Genomic DNA, 17,049 nt, shown 5'->3' with positions numbered 1-17,049 from the left:
TTTTTTATGACGTGATGGCATTTCCATGTTGAGGGTCAGTATGTCTCCCAGTCTCGTGGTGGTGCAGGGCTTTCTCATTTGATGAGGTGACACTGGGTGGGAATTTCAGTCAGTAGACATCTTGTCAAATGAGGATATTTTTCAGAATTGGAAAAGGGCCTTGTGATTCTGTAACTAAATTACTGTGTTTTTTGATGTGATGCTTCACTATCAGTCTCAGAACTGGAGAGCTGTGACTGTTGCCCACCTAGATAAAAATGCATGCTGACTTCTGAAAGTGAAGAGATTGAGTGCATGTTGATTTCATGCAGAGGAGTGATGCATGTCTTGCCCCTCAACCCCCCCCCCCCCCCCTTCCCCCCACGTGTTGGTGTAGATAAGAAAAACATTGATTCGCCAGACAGGTTTGCAAGTTTCATAACTATTATTCAAGCACATCTCAGATGTCAAGCAGTGAACACAACTTTGACTTCATGCAGAAAGCTCCAAAAGACAATGTTATAGAGGCTTTGTAGTGGAGGTATGCATCTACAATATTCAGTTCAGTGTGCTGCAATAAGAATGTGATTAAAAAGCAGCACAAGCCTCTAGGTCTAATTGTACTATTTTGCATGTAGATATTTATAATGCTAACATTTTCAAAGGTAGAAAGAACACATAAAAGCCTCCATTATCTGTATGAATCTGCAGTAAAGCAACCAACCTATGCCTAAGATATGACAGAAGGTTGTGTGTTTGAGGCTGCCAGATGGTTTGGTTTAATATCGTCTGTCAGTTTGTTCTTGACCTTAATCCCAAAAAGGTTACAAATCTTCATCAGCATCAAGTCCACAATTTCCTCCTCTTCAGATGGCTGTAAAGTAGAGATATGGGGGCTTGTAATTTGTTTGTTGCATGATGAATTTAAATTGCTCTTGATTATACTCTGAACGCTTGTACCTGGTGGTGCAACTGCTCTTGACTGAATGCCACCAGGATGACTGATATAAAGAGGTTCAGTACCACAAATGTCATGAAAATGATACAGGAGCCAATGACAAATGCACCAAGAACAGGGTTATAATCCAAAACCTATAAACATGAAGAGAATTGCCATTATACAGATTACAGTCATTAAAACATTTGTAGCAGTTTTCACCCCATTATACAATTTACTATGACTTCAACATTGTCATGCCTCACCTCATCATAGTTAAAGATCCCCAGCTGTAAACTGACCATGGTCTGGGCAGCATGGAGAAGAGTTCTGTACGAGTACAGCTTCCAGCCGTACATGAGATTACACTGGGAGGACAAAACGGTGAAATGGTACGAATGGTTATACTGGGGAGCTAACGTTTCAAGTGACATCATTACTCACGGCAATGGAGTAGGCCAGGAACATGATTGTTATGACCACGATAAAGCCAGAGATGTCGTTCCATGCTCGCCGTAGAGTAGCGGTGATCATGTTCAGTTTGGGGTTGAGTCGCAGCAGGTGCCACAGTTTGATGGTGGCCAGCAGAACTAGAAAAGCTATAAGGTATCCAAGAACTGCATCTGCGATGGCAGTTTCATGGAAACCAGCATACCTGGCAGAGGATAAAAATGGTTACTGAACAGAACACCACCAAGTCTAATATACAATCAACAGTGTCAACTAACAAATTATCAAGGCATGACCATAGTATTAAGAAAGTTTATAAATTAAAATGCTTATATCTTAACGTCATAACATTCATCAGAGTATAAAGAGTATGTACAAAGTGTTAAAACATTTGGATAAATATTCACTTACTGGTCTTTGTGGTTTTGATAGTACTCAATATCTCGGTTGCCCAGCAGTGTCCTCTTGATAAAAACAGACAATGCACTCCAGCTTAAAATAATGATGGCCAGCTCCAAAAGGTTCCACTTGCTCCTGAGGTATCCCCATTTCTGTATCTTCATAAGCTTTCCCTGTGAATACCAATGCACCCTCGATCTGACCACAGTTCATGGCCTATATTTACATGAGTGACAATATGTGAAAGGACTGACCTGCTGAACCATGTAATACAGGATGAAAAGGCAATAGATAGCCTCAGACGCCATTACGAATATATGGAGACCACCTGTGGACTGATAAAGATGGATGCTCTGTAGCTCACTGTGATACTGGAATGCTCCTAGGAAGAAAAAAAAAACACGCTTAAATTATCTGGACTTAATTTAAACTGAAAAAACTCAGAACTTGCAAGAAATTAATTCTTACCCACTGCTGTGGTCTCAAGCATGAGGGTCACAATACAGAAGAGGTTGACATTGGCATTATAAACTGTGAACTCCACGAAAATAGCACGAGTGTATATATCGAGCCAAGTGTTTTCAAAAAGGTACTGAAGCAAACTGCAAAAGGGGAAACCAATGGTTTGCCATTTATTTAACAAATTTCCATTTCTGAATTCAACTACATTAACAGTGACATTACTCCTTAACAGTAATTGCTACCTGAGAACTATAAAAGTAATAAGCTTGAAACTACTACAAGCTACTGGAAAATATGAAGTCTAGCCCATCTTCCACACTTCTCATAAGATAGATGGAAAGTTACCTGCTTGCATTTTGCTGGTACGGGCCTAGTTCAACCACAAAGCCTCCACCTCTGTACATAGCTGCACTCCCCCAGACAGGATGAGCCCTGAGAATAGACTGGGTTTGGTATTGCCATGGTGTGAGCCAGCGCTCAGACCCATTGATCTGTATGGAGTGGTTCCAGCCTGGGCCATAGGAGCCCATGTCTTCCACCTCCCAAGAGTATGGAGCACTGCAACCAGGAACAGAGCTACGCATGGAGCTGGCAACCTGGCAGGAGCCCTTCTGCACTCTAACCTGGCGGAGCCGAGCACTGCCCACCAGCTTCGAGTTCCCATCTGTGATGAACCCTAACAGAGTGACCAAAGCCCATTAGTCAGTATCACCTAGCCTGCTCAAGATGCATATATATCTTGCATCAAAGATACCTGATACCTGGTTGTCGTCCAAAGAGATTTTTCAGCAGTGTGGTGTTTGTCCAAGTAAACACATCTCTGTAGCTCATACTAGGAGAGATGCCACTACCGAAGCTCTGTTGAATGTGTCGAGTGAGCAAGTAAGCATTTGGGTCACGCTGACCATAAGCTACCAACAGCAATATCCACAGGAACCCCACATAGACTGTAAAAGAAACAGATGTCTTACACCATCTGCTGCTATTCACTAGTTGACCAATAATGCACAAGTGGATATTTTCTTACTGAGAATCTCTCTAAATAATGCAAAGACTTTTTGTTCTTTGATCATGTTGTTCCTCATCTTTTCAATATCAGAAGGGAGAGGGGGCTGATAGAAGCTGCATGCACTGTCCCTCCTGGCAATGTGTATGCCATCAGGATCACCTGTGGATAGGAGCGATATTTCAGATATTTCACTTTTTACATGTCATGTTGCCTGTGGCAGAGACTGTCATTCAGGAGAGTAAAATCTGTGTTCTGACTACTGTGGCTGATAGTTATTTGGCCTGCTGGTCAGCGCACAGGTTTGCCACCTGAATAAGGATGGGTATAGTTGCTGCCCTCAGCCTTTGTTTCAAATGGGAAGGTATGATGAGGCCATAAGGACTGTATCCATCGTTAGAGGATACTCCCCTGCTGTGCGGGGGTAGTGTGGAGGTTAAAATGTACAGGGAGGTTGTGCATGGTTCTTTGGTCTGGTAGTATGAGCACACATTTGCCAATGAAAAGACTCACTAGAGACTTTTTTCTGAAATACTAAACAATAATGAACACCCTTTTGGAGGCCTTTATTTAAAGCTTTTACATATTGCACAGTATTTTTTAAACCCCAGTCTACCTGAATTTGCAAAAGTCCTATCGATTGGAACCTCTCCATATTCTTCCTGATCAACTGTTTTCATCACCAGAGCAAAGAAGACAGCAAATCCTAGCACCTGAATAAAAGCAAGTGCAAGAATATCAATTAGAGTAAAATGGATTCATCTAAATATAAAGCAGTGAATTGTTGAATGAGTCTCACCTTTATAGGCTGAGTAATGAAGAGGCTCTCAAAAAAAGACACAACCATAGATATGAGCCAGCTAATGGAGCGATCTTTCCCATAAGTCAGCCCATACATCATGGTGAAGTAAGCAGACACTCCACTTGTGGCTGCAACAAGAAACCAGCCCACAAACACAAACCACCAGGGCAGGCCTTTCTGACAGCACCTCTTCCTGCATCCTCTGCTGTCCTCTGACGTGCTGGAGCTGCAAGCGAACTGGTCTCGCATGGAGCTCGAGGAGAGGTGGGGCTCTAGAAGTCCCTTCATACCCTGAACCTGCTGCATGGCCTGACTGTAGCACTCTGGACTGGAGAATCGTGAAGGACCCAGTAGCCTCAGTTCTTTTTCCACATTTTGGAGCTGTTTGTAGAGATACTGCTGGTAGACACCGTGTTTATCATTTGGCATTCGTTCAGGACTCCGTTCTGTGGACAAATGGCCAAAATTCTACAATGGCATTAAGCAACAATTTTCAAAAACCAAAAGATATGCATGTTTGTGCCCAAACCTTGCAGATTCACAGCCCTCAAAGAGACAGCAAGGTCTTTTTTGGGGTCATTGAAATAGAACTCGCAGCCTATGCGATTTTGCTGCCGAATTATATCTTCAACCAGTGACAGCAGAGCATTGATATCCATTTTACCACAGTCTATCCTTGGCATGGGGCTCCTCAAAGCTTTAGAGAGTGACTGAGCTATCCTTTTGATATCCTAAAATATTAAATTGTTAAACATCACATACACTACAGATATTCATATATATATATATATATATATATATATATATATATATATATATATATATATATATATATATATATATATATATTATACATCACATTATACATCACAAATGCTACAATTATTTCATACCAATAGTTTCCTTAAACAGCAGTATTAATAGAAAAGAAGAATTTTGTTGTTTAATGTCAGGAATGTATTCATTAATGGTCATTGTGCCTTCATCTACCTTAATTACTGCATCTGGTGTGATCTCCCTATGATCATTCTTTGGAGATGGAGGTTGAGTCGGTGTCACACGACCTGTTTTTCCTTGTTTAATAGATTCCATCTTAGGGTGCATTTCTGATTTTTGTTCCCTTGGACAGGCATTTCTGAAGATGCTCACGATGAGGAGGTTGATAGGGAACATGATGATGGAGCTTTGGATGCCAATCATCACCTGCTGCCAGGTAAATTCGATCTTACCTTTGGCCAGAGGTAGATAAACTGTTACTCTTGACTTAAATTTAAAGTACATCAATTTCTCATGATAAACAGTAGTGAAAATACAGCTTTTGGTGCAAAGGAACATGTGCATTACCCAGGTCCATGGTCTGCTCAGAAGGGTCAGTGGGAATACCCCAGAACATGATACTAGTCAGCATGGTGCAGAGTAGCAGGGAGAAACAGCAGGAAACACGTTGCACACGAGTGAAGTTACTACTGGGGGGCCGGCTAACCACAGAGTACCAGATGTGACCATCTCGAAAATCCTTTGCAGTCTTCATGAAGAACAGATTGCTGTAGAAACATCAGGTGTATCTATTACATCAGATGTATGGCCTTAAAGGAGAAATACTAATGGTATTTTCTTCCCACATTATCTCAGAAAGGTTGTTTGTTATGTCTTGAGGGAGATATTTTTCATTTAAACTGCCAAAGTAACTCACCTAAAGCCTTTTAAGTCCTTCTCTGTTGCTGCAGGGAACACTTTGTCCAGTGTGCACTCTCCTATATCGATGGCCAACCACGAACTACACAAGAAGTGCCACTTCTGTCCGGTCTCCAGGTCCTGTACCATCACCTTGTTCACATACCTAAGTGGCACACATCAAAGGTACTCACACTACTCCAATTAGAGCATCCATTTTAGAAGCAATAGATAAATACAGGCTATAAAGAGTATTCATTTCCTTACCAAGAAGGATGTTTTCCAGAGTTGTCATGCCACAGCCTGATGCTCTGGAGCTCTCCAAGAGAGAAAGGAGTGGTAAGGAGGAACATGTCCACACCTCCCCTTTCAAAAACCAGCTTGTCTGGGTCAGTCAAATGATGAGGCTCACTCTCTCCCTCAGAGCCAAGTAGGGTCACTGCTACCTGTGATGCCAATGGTTCCTATTTAATAACCTTTAGACTTCATTGTTAAAATCACAGTTTAAGCAAAAGTAGATGTACTGACCTGAGAGGAAGTGGAAGCTCCCCGGCGATGCCCCGTGCAAATGGTCACCAAATAACGATATTCAGCCAAAGGGTCATTGTCTTCTAGCACCATTACTTTCACCTTTTGGATCACACACATTTTTACACAAGGGTTTTCATGGAAGTCATATGCCAGTAAAAGTAATCATTTGCACATGACAAAAATAAGATAAATTAAAAAAATTCTATAGCAGAATCAAAACATTAGTGACACAGAATTCTTGGTCTTGCAATGAAACCGGAACAGTAAGATCTACAGTGCAGACCTTGGCTGTGTCCTGGATGTCTTGTTTTCGTGCCCATACCACTGCAGCAAGATAGACCAGGAAGATGGCACCAACAAAACACACCACCACAGGGTTGTTGACAAACGTGGCAAAAAGCTGAGCTGTGCGGGTCACATCCACCCGGTTGGGCATGACAAAGAAAGAGCTCCCAAAAAAGGTCAGGTGGGTGCACAAGCACTGAGTGACTGTCAGTGTTGTTCGAGGACCAACCTGCATTGGAGTTGGATGGAGTAATAAATGAATAAGTAATTGGTTGCGTGCTAGATGGTGATAGAATTTCTTTTGTAGATTTTGAGCAAATGAAGTGTTAAACTCACTCTGCAGCCGTAGTCACTCCAGTTGGTCTTAGTTTCATCCCAGTACAAGCACTGGGCAGTGATAGATGTGACAAACACTGAAGCATTTGAGGAGTTCACACCTGCTCCAACAACTGGCCTCACTAGAAGATAGTAAACTCCTTCTTCTAGTGCCATTTCCCTGTGTCCCAGAACCCATGTGTACCTCTCCTCTGTGACACAGATAATATATGTATTATTTCATGTTAATTTTGAATGACAGTGGTAACTAATTATATCATTCCACAGTATCAGTCAGTGAATCACCTGATGCATTTCCTGGTTGAGGGAGATTCATTTTGGCTTTGTAGTTGGTGTCATTTGGGTAGTGCTGAAATCCCAGGAGTAACTGTAAAGGTGTCTCCTCTGTGGGGTCCAATTTCAAGACCAGAGATATGTTGGGTGAGGTCATATTGATGACAAGAGTACTGTAGTTTCCCAAGTCCAGAAATGTGCTGTTTACTTCTGCCACCTCTGATCTTGGTAAGAGAATCTAAGGATCAGTAGTATACAAGGTGAACTTACAATCTAACTGCATATTATCCTATGTATATCTACCAGACACATTTTTTAGCAGTGTTTAGAAACGTTGGCATGACTCCTATGCATATTGTTCAGAATTGTTTTAATGGCTAAGGTCTATTACCTCAATTTCCTCAGTCAGGTCTGACACTGGGATGACTGAGCCATTTTCACTGGTCAAAGAGAGAGACCCCACTGTTCCACTTATAGGCGGACCTTTGCTCCATGAGAAGGGATTCTGACGAAAACTTAACATCTATAAACAGAAATATCAATAAACTGCTTTTTTACATAATGTTTTTCATAGATTTAAATGCAGCTCAACATAGATAATAAAGATCACACATGCAGGATCACCATGCTATAAAGTTTAACAGCTTTTTTGGCACGTTAGTCATGAACCAATCATTTGAGGCTCGCACCCTCACGTCCACTGGTCCCTCAAAAGGCAGCATGTCAGACTGCAAAGCTGGAAGCATGAAGCTGACTGAGCTGCTGTTCTCAGTGCTGATGGACTGTTTCTGGAGTTCTCCTGGTGACATTCTGGACACCATAAAGTACTGGTCAATAATGTCTAAATGGCTGTAGAGCACTTCCAGTACACCAGTCTAGAAAGTCTACTAGTCTTTTAGTACACCAAGCTTTAACACAATCTTTGAAGATAAAGTTCTGTCTATAAAGACTATGTTCTGTGCGAAAAAGCCATAAGAGTTTCAGCTAACCTGTTTACATACACGGTGATCTCAGGGGTGCTAACAATAATAGCCTCTCGGTCTGCACTTCTGCCAGACAGCAAGGCACTCTGCACATTGTCTGCTATGTTCAGTAGATGTTTGGAGAACGTTTCCTATAGGATAAGAAAGGGCATCAAAGGAAACATGCAGTATTACATGTTTGCAGACAAGATCGACCTGAGATTGAGATGGACTGCTGTACCTCCTGGTCCGTGTCAGAAGAAACCTTGAAGATGTTACCAGCAGCTTGTATGATGGGTGTGGCTGCATGCATCATTAGTTCTTCATCATCTCCCTCAGAAGGTGTGAGAGTGGCCAGGGACTTACTGAGATTTAGCAGAAGAAAACCTGCCTGCAACTGCAGAGAAGAGAATTAGGGTGAAAATGGATGAGAGGCCCAGGACCTCAAATAGTCCGGAAGAGGATACCTGGGCTGTGGATGTTAGCTCCTCTCCCTGCATTGTTATCCCCACAACAGCACCTGCAGTAATCTGCACTTCTGAAGGGTTCCTGGGGGGCCCAGCATTCATTGTTGTGCCCAGGTCCAACAGCATCTGCTCTCGTAGCTTCATCAAAGAAAAACATTGTGTTATTCTTTTATGGTTATATCTATGAAACAAAAGATGAATTTCTTGCCTTGATTGCACTATAAAATTATACTTCATTCTATTCTATTATGCAAAATAAGCACTTGACATAAATAAGTCAGCATTCCACTCTATGAGCTTTTTTGGATCTGATTAATGAGCCTGAGGTAGAAAAGAAGGATATGTCAATTTGGGGAGTCTATATTATTTGTACCTTCTTTTTGGCTGCTTGATCTTGGCCTACAGCTGAACCCTCATTCAGTCTGTTGGACACAGACTGGTACATCTGTGCTAGTGCAGGACCCATGAGTTTCCCATGCTGCTGCAGATGGTCTACCTGCCCGGACACGAGACTCTCCAAGTCATGCACTGTGGACCCAGTACTAACGCCATTTACCTGGGAGTGTGGAATAACAGGAAGTGAATTAATGAGAAACAATCAATTTTAATTTGAAACAGTTTTATTAGGTGGTGGTCTAGTTGCGTGCAGACCTGGGCGGACAAAGTAGTCTTAATCTTCTGCCCTGCGCCATTCTCAACAGTAATTGCCACCATCAGGATGTGATTTTCGCCAGCTCCTAATGGGAGGAAGAGTGACTCCACCACAGGCTCATGGCCACAGTACAAGTAGTCACCTGGAGTGGAGGTGGGGGATATGTGTAAACCAGTGGTGTTCACTTGTCATTTGTGGACAATAACAGTAATAGTAGTGTGTTTTGAAAAAGGAAATATCATGTACCTGTGGATGTTCTGAAGCAATATGTGCACGGTGTAGCTTTGCAGAATGATGTGGCCACAGTGCATGTGATGTTAAAAGGGGAGAGGACGTCCCCCACAGTGGGTATAATGATACAAGTTGGTGGACTTTGATGGGCCTGTGGAGACACAGATGGCAATGTGGCAACTGTGATGGGAGAACTAACATGAGCACTGGATGTGGTCAGGGTGGTCTCTGAGGTGGGATGCCCTGTTGAGGCTAGACTGGTAGACAGTGATGTAGGCCACGCAGTGGAGGAGGCACTGAAGATCGGAATGGTGAATCGAACAAATCCAGATAAGCCATCCTTTACACCTAGGAAATGGAAACAGAACGCATGTGGACCTTACTAGTAAAGTGGTAGTCAGTGGTACCTCAGGGTTAAGGTAATCAACTAGTAATTAGAAGGGTGCCAGTTCAAGCCCCACCAGTGCCAAGTTGCCCGTGTTGGGCCCCTGGGCCCTTAACCCTCAACTGCTCAAGTTGTGTTCAGTCATATTTGTAAGTAGCTTTGGATAAAAGTGTCAGCTAAATGCTGCAAAACTGTAAAGTATTTAGTAAATGTCTTCATAAAATCATAAATGTATGTTATATATAATATTATTCATACAGAGTAGTTATAATGTTCATATAATAAGTGAATGTCCATACCAAGTTAATTCTCAGTGAAGTATCTTGTTCTCATACAAGAGCTTAAGAGTATAACTGTTTTTAACCCCAAAGCCAAACTCCATATGTAGAGGGAATGATACCCACCATAAGCCACTACAGTAAGATTCTGCTGTGCATTAGTCAGAACTGTGCTCTCAACTGTAAGAGAGCTGTCACCTTCCTTCTGCTTTATCAGTGGCTTCTGCCCCCTGTTAGAATAGCAGGAACTTAGCAAACCCTAAAAGTAATGTACAAAAGTATTAGATGAACTGAAGAGGCACCATATAATCCTTTACACATCACAAACAAAGAGTAAATAAGCTGTTAGAGGACATGAGGCTTACAGATACAGGGTCTGTGTCCTCCAAGTACCAAACCATTTGCTGACAACCTTCACATTGTAACTGCAAATTAACACTGGCACTTATATTTATTGGGTTGCAGTTCGAACATCTGAAAGGAAGTGAGAACAAGATCGTCATGGTAGAACATGTCAACCAAATTAGAATGCAATTAATCGAGAACTATAGAAACAGTTGTTTTGGACAGGGAACTAACACATTTTGCACATCATAGAAACTAATAGACAAAGGGTCATAATGTCTTAAACTGGTGTGAGATGATTTACAAGTGTAAATTTGCATTGTAAAGATGAAATGAAATCAGTTCCTCTCTTGCCTGTGTTTGCTATATTATAGATTGGCACTGCTGTGTACTTTGGTCTCAATGTCGAAAACCTGGATGATAACTAAATGTCAAGAAATGTTACTTTCAGTTTGGTTTAAATAAGTTCTGGTTTGTGAGTCTTTGCGATGAAAGGAGCTAAGCTCTTACGTGATGACTGGATTAAAATCAGTCCCTGGGGTGACACAGACACATCTTGTTGCTGTTAATAGTTGTGGAGGTCCTGTTAGCTTCATAACAGTGACAGAGTAAACTGAGAAACTGTAGGGCGGAGGGAGACACGCCATACTAATCTGATGAGTTTCAGTCTCAGTTCTGACATTACATGGACATGTTCCATCTGTCAGGAAAAGAAGTGACAACAGATTCAAACACCAGGAACACAGGATTACATACAGTGCTGCCTATACAGACAAAAAATGTTAAAAAGCACCATAAAGTGACATTCACTTACTGCAGCTCCAGGAAAATGTATAAAGACTAGCATTTCCATTTAGTCCCTCCACTCCCAGGATGACACTGCCTGTACCAATGATCGGGTTCTCTGGGTTTGACGTGATCACCAGGTTACTGTCTCTTGGGACTCTTGCATGCTCTTCAGTCTGAGAAGGAAATCCCTAGTAAGAGCGCTTACTCTGGGGTGTGATATTTCAGTGACATGACAAAAAATTATCATGAACGGTTTTCATTATGAACCATTCTGTTGTAATTCTGTTTCACATACTGTGGGGTCTTCTTGGCAGTCCACTGTTGTGCTTCCAGCATCCACTTCCATTACTGAGAAAAGATTCCACGCCTTGACTACTACCCTTAATGTGCCTGTAATGTGCCAGCAAAATGTTAGATTTTATTTGAAAATAACAAAGAAGTGCTGAGATATAATAATACCAAAAATAATTTGAATATATATTCATGTTTCTCATTGTAATAAATAAAAAAAAACAATAATGCAAAATTGATGGCACCTTTTATTTTGCTGGAGACACTGATCTGCAAACTGTCATTGCGCATCCGATGGGTCTCAGAGAAACTATCATTGGCAGCAGACAAAAGGACCAGCAGCTCCACTGGAGCACCTCGAGCCAGAGAGACGTTAACATATACGACTGAGTCCAAGCAGGACTCCTGTTCTGGTGCCACAGACACAACCAGACCCTCCACCGGCTCCACCAAACACAGCTCCAGAGCAGTGGACACATCTGTATCTGTTACCTCATTTGAGGCAAGGAGCATCAGTTGATGGCATCCTAAGCCCAGGCTCTCTAGGGTATCTGGAGTTAAGGTGATATTGTGGGGAATTATGCCTTTGACTGCATAGGAGGAAACAAGTTCTGTAGCCCCATGGTGGATTTTGTAGGTGATGTTGGTTCCTAGTGGAATAAGGGAAGGTTGTTATTGTTATCTGTGTTATTTTAAAGAACGTTCATATATACTTTACCATATCTGCTGATGAGTGTACACAGCATAATTGGGAGTAGTATATATCACCTGCATCTAGCTCTACTTGGATTTTCAGTGGTTGGTGGTAGAGACCTGTGCAGTTCTCAATGTTCATTGAGTGGTTGGCACTGTGGCATCTTATTATACCAAATTTGCCAAGCTGCTCCTGAATGGTGATGGTTTTTTCAGCTGTCACATGCCAGTCGCTGGTACTGCACTCCACTGTAACAGTGTACACTCCAGCATGCTGATACTTATGCACCAAAATACCCTGTGAACTAAAATAATGATTACGTTTTACTGACAGTGTGTACATCAGGAATAACGTAGACTTAACAATATATTCTGGGAATCCAAGAGTATTTTTTTAATGTAAAAAGGAGTGTAATTTACTTTTCAGGCCTGTAGGGGTCAATGATGTGTCCATCGCCAGCACTCAGAGTGCATGTTAGGTTGCCTTGGAAAGGGTGGAGCAGCCACTTTACTGTCATGGTGACATTCTTAAATACAGCAGCCAGCTTGTTCACCATTAGATGAAGACCTGTTAGCAAAAGGTCCATTATCCAAATATCATCTACAATGAATATTTATTAAGACATTCAAAACCTAAAAAAGACTTTCTCATATCCATATGACAGAGACTGTAACTCGGTTTATTCATAATTTCTTGACCTTTAGCTCTTTATTTTCTTTGAGACAACAACACTAAAGCATATGGTGGTTGTGCAACAGATAAGAAATGTACTGAAACCATGTCATGAGGCACGTATCATATCCATAAATGTAGCAATTAAAGGCTCTGATATTGTTTCAACCATAAAAAGATTAAGAGCCTAAACCCAGATTGTGCGGCTCTTTAGATAATTTCCATGTATATTTGTTCTCTAAATTCAAAAATTGGAGCTCTTGTAATGTAAATGCCGTAATGCCAAGTGTAACATTTATTGACACTACAGGATGCTGTCCAGATCAGATAAAAGAGAAACTGGCAGTCTGACCATCTTTGCAGTGGTACTCCACTAATAGGTAGCTTCCCAGTCTTGGACAAGGCTCTCCAAAGGATGTGACATCAGTGGTAGCCTGGCATACTTGCAGCCCACGGCAGAGCTCTGGGGGAGTGGGCATTGCCAATGATAATGACATGTAAATCTCACTAAAACAACACTAAAACAACACTAAAACAACTTTAGCACAATATTATCAGTATTTCTTTGCAAATGTAAATTTGCTGAAGAAAGCACAATCCCTGACTCACTAGCCTAATATTTCCTTAGATTTCTGTTGCTGTAATTGTAGATGGGGGACATAATATTTGTGCTTTGCCTTCTGTATTTAAACATTCAGCTAGGTAACATTATCTGCCCAGCGCCAGCAAGCAAGCAATGTGCTTGAGTAATCTAGTGTTCACATCCCTCTGTAAATATTTAATTTGTGTTAGTTTGGACATAATTTGTCTTAAAGGCCTTCAAAGCAATGAGACTGATAAGGGTCTTGTGTAGCTCAGCTTATAAGACAAAGTTTAAAATTAAGTTATTTTGCATGCCTTCCAGCTACAGATTTAGTATATGATAACAGACTTTCCATACATAACAAAGACGATCTTTTAAACACACAATAACAAGATCAACAAGATATAATCTGAAAAACAGTTTTACAATGAAAAACTGCATCTACACAATCAAAAGACCAGCACTAAATTTTCACTTAGCAGTGATCTTTTTTTTTCCTGTACAATCTTTATTTGTTTGTAAAAATGGAAATTTTGCCTTTCAGAGGCTCAAGATGTGATGGATCAATTTTCCACATTTATAAAGACCTCTTAGTTTGGATATATTGCAGGGGACAAAAATTGCTGTGTGTGTCCTAGGTGAGTTTGAGGCTCTCAGTATACAACTGCAGCTGGGAGCATTTCTGATGCTGACCCTTCTGTATGATGTTTAACTTTTATGTCCTATAGCACCTTGTTCTCCACTGTGTTTTTTAAAAGAAGACACCCCGGAGCTACTTTGGATCCATGTTTTCTACGACAAAAGAGTTGTGCAGGACTTGCAGCATTGTCCGTTGCTAACATACCTGATACAGACAGTGCTACATCCACCCAGCTGCACTCCTCCTCCGAGGGTGTGGGAGAGGGTGAGCGGCTGGCCCTGCAGTAGTGCCGTGTCTTCCTGCCATAGAAGCCGTCATCAATCTGGATCACCTGCCCGGAGCCACACTGCAGTGTGGCATTGTGGCCCACACAGGCTAGGGAGCGTCCCAGCTCTAAAAAAAATTAAGAGGCGGGGGGGGCGCTGAGCAGTATATGTCACAGGAATTGGACTCTGAATTGCCCCTATATGTGCAGCAAGGAAGACCAACCAAACTGGCAGATGAAGTAGAACTCCAGGTTGCAGTTGCTGGTCGTCCCCCATTGAAACCTAGATGTTGAAATGTAGCCGCACTCTGCATCTGGTACTGGTTCACCAAGCCAGTTAGAGTAACTCACGTCGGAGCCATCCAGCCAGGACAATGGACCTGTGGCCAGTCAGAGAGAATGTATATGGATGTACATGTCCCCACACATCAAAGATCATTCCAACGAGTTCAAGTAAGAAAACGTTTAGCTGCAGAAGTTTGTCAGTGCAGCAATTTTCTTACTGCACATTCAACTGTCATTTACCTTTCAGTAGCTGTAATGGATTGTGAGAAAAATCTACTATATGAAATTCAAATTAATTTACGATGTTATATGCAGCTAGTCACATATACAAGCATTTAACATGTGGAACGCTTTTTATAATTCCATACTCTTCTATGATTGAAGAGGATTGGTCCAAAACATAAAAGCCAATGGCTGTTAGACTGCTATTCCTATAAACAGGGGACCACAAAGGAAATAAGATGTATGTCATGGCTGCTGTGCAGTGTAATGTGTATTTTTTAATCATCAAATAAATAAATACATTTGTTCAAACTATATTGCAAATCTAATCACTGCCCACTCAACTCCTTACACAGAACATTCAAGTATCTTCATCTTTTTTTTTTCATGCAGGCAATGTGCGTGTTTTAAAATCAGCACTCATTAGTAGAACTGAAATAAAAAAATAAAATCAGACTAATCAGCAATGTAAAGATGTAACACACCAGGAGCTCTGCCAGCTCTGAATGATAAAGCAGTTTCTCTGTTGCCAACAACAAAAGGTTCTCGTTAAACCAAAGTGGCTGGCCCCTTTGGGGCCTTTGTGAATGAGGGAAGCTTCATATCAGACCCATAAACCAGTTGCTGCCCTGTTGAGATAATTAGGGACAGCAGCGTGCTGTAATGTAATTGTCAGTAATGAATTAAGTTATCAGTAGAAAGCAAGCTGATAGGAGAGAGATGTGTTCATGGACTGTGTGCTTTGTGCCAGCTGTGCTGGGAGGAACCTGGCTGATAAGGTCAACAAATGGTGCAGATGGTGTTTGCACACTACTGCTGTGTAAAGAAAATCCTATTACAAGCTTAAAATGTAATTAAAGTGTAATTAATGCATTAAGTGACATTTTCAGTACTGTTTCCTGGAGACATTCAAAAAGAGCTGGTGAAGTTCAAACGCCGGCATTCAACTTAAAAGACGGAAAATTTCTAAACAGGTATGTAGCAGTACCTACGTTCTTCCCGTGACACCAGTTAGCACAGAGATGCAATTAGTCCTGAAGTCCATACCACTTACTCTCAGTGACAGCGGAGTCCAGGGAGACGTTGAAGGAGGCAGGCGCCAGACCGAGCCACCAGTTGTGCTCTGGCTGCAGATGCCTCTGGAGGAACTGCTGAGTCTCGTCGTTCTGGACGAAGGCCAGGCGTCCGCCGCCACGCTCACACCAGCCCTGAGCGCTGAGGAAGGTGCGCTGCAGTTGCACAAATTCATAGCAGGAGCCGTCAAAGGCCTGCTGGCGCTCGGGGCAGTACAGGCTGTCTGGGTCCTCTTCACCACACACTGCAGTGGCACTGAGAATCAACCCAAGCAGCAGCGTGGAGACACTGTGTCTGACCATCTTCATCACCACTCACCCGCACACTGTTGCAGGCGGTCTGGTCCCTCCATACTTAAAAAGGCCATTGACGTCAGCCTCCCAAATGAAAGTCTAATCGCACCAATAGGCCTGGCTACCAGGGCTTTGTGCTATTCTGTTAGACGCATTGTCCCCAAGCACCAGGGTATGAGGTACAATACGGCCCCTCTTAACTACACGTAAATAACGAAGGGTATTCTTCTCTCTTTGTAGGCAGTTATTGATGTCTTAAAACACACCCTGCACAGTGAGCGATAAGCCAGGGTTGAATGATGGACAATGGTCCTGTGGCATCTGACCATCATTTATAAGATAAAAGATTTCACATTTGTTATGTATGATTTATAAATAATTTTTATGTCATGAATAAATCATAACATAAAAATAAATAATTAAAACTGATATTGTAGTGGCAGCAAACTTGCAAAATACTATAATGTGTAATACAATCTATAATAGCATAGATTTTTTTTAAATCATAACACTGTGCTGAAAAGTTTGACTGTTCTAACTTACTAAATTAAAAAAAAACAGCTGTCCTACATTTAGTGTATAACTTGAAAAAGTTACAGATCCCTATTAAAAAGGCAGATAAACATCTCAATGTACTGTCAGCACAGCAGTAATTTCATGCATGCTAATTGTCACTGTTAATGACTAACTGAGAAATTATACTTTGATAAATCATACATTCATGGGGTTCACCTACACTGTTCAAAGTCCAAAGTGAAGAGTTATACTTGCAGTTAAAACAGAATCA

The 17,049-nt window shown here is 41.6% G+C and overlaps 1 protein-coding gene across 1 annotated transcript; it reads right to left on the bottom strand.

The window, feature by feature from the left end:
* Positions 1-58: 58 nt before the first annotated feature.
* On the bottom strand, positions 59-16,276 carry pkd1l2a (polycystic kidney disease 1 like 2a). The gene is made up of 41 exons (XM_035524260.2): positions 15,950-16,276; positions 14,613-14,768; positions 14,328-14,516; positions 13,253-13,363; positions 12,648-12,795; positions 12,303-12,532; positions 11,780-12,184; positions 11,539-11,633; positions 11,269-11,416; positions 10,965-11,154; positions 10,475-10,583; positions 10,236-10,368; positions 9,462-9,794; positions 9,215-9,357; positions 8,937-9,119; positions 8,564-8,701; positions 8,338-8,493; positions 8,124-8,248; positions 7,824-7,944; positions 7,526-7,657; positions 7,147-7,372; positions 6,862-7,052; positions 6,524-6,754; positions 6,238-6,339; positions 5,977-6,155; positions 5,729-5,875; positions 5,380-5,579; positions 5,026-5,264; positions 4,565-4,766; positions 4,033-4,481; positions 3,850-3,946; positions 3,255-3,395; positions 2,989-3,174; positions 2,573-2,903; positions 2,234-2,367; positions 2,020-2,147; positions 1,778-1,938; positions 1,361-1,571; positions 1,183-1,284; positions 940-1,071; positions 59-853 (listed from the first exon to the last, which is right to left on the bottom strand). The coding sequence occupies exons 1-41, from the start codon at positions 16,269-16,271 to the stop codon at positions 710-712; spliced, it is 7,500 nt and encodes a 2,499-aa protein (XP_035380153.2). The 5' UTR covers positions 16,272-16,276; the 3' UTR covers positions 59-709.
* Positions 16,277-17,049: the final 773 nt, after the last annotated feature.

Source organism: Electrophorus electricus, chromosome 3 (genome assembly GCF_041902795.1).
Source record: "Electrophorus electricus isolate QZ-2024a chromosome 3, ASM4190279v1, whole genome shotgun sequence".
In the NCBI taxonomy this organism is placed as follows: Eukaryota; Metazoa; Chordata; class Actinopteri; order Gymnotiformes; family Gymnotidae; genus Electrophorus; species Electrophorus electricus.
The sequence above is the reverse complement of the archived record's forward strand: the minus strand, read 5'-3'. Positions and strand labels throughout refer to the sequence as shown.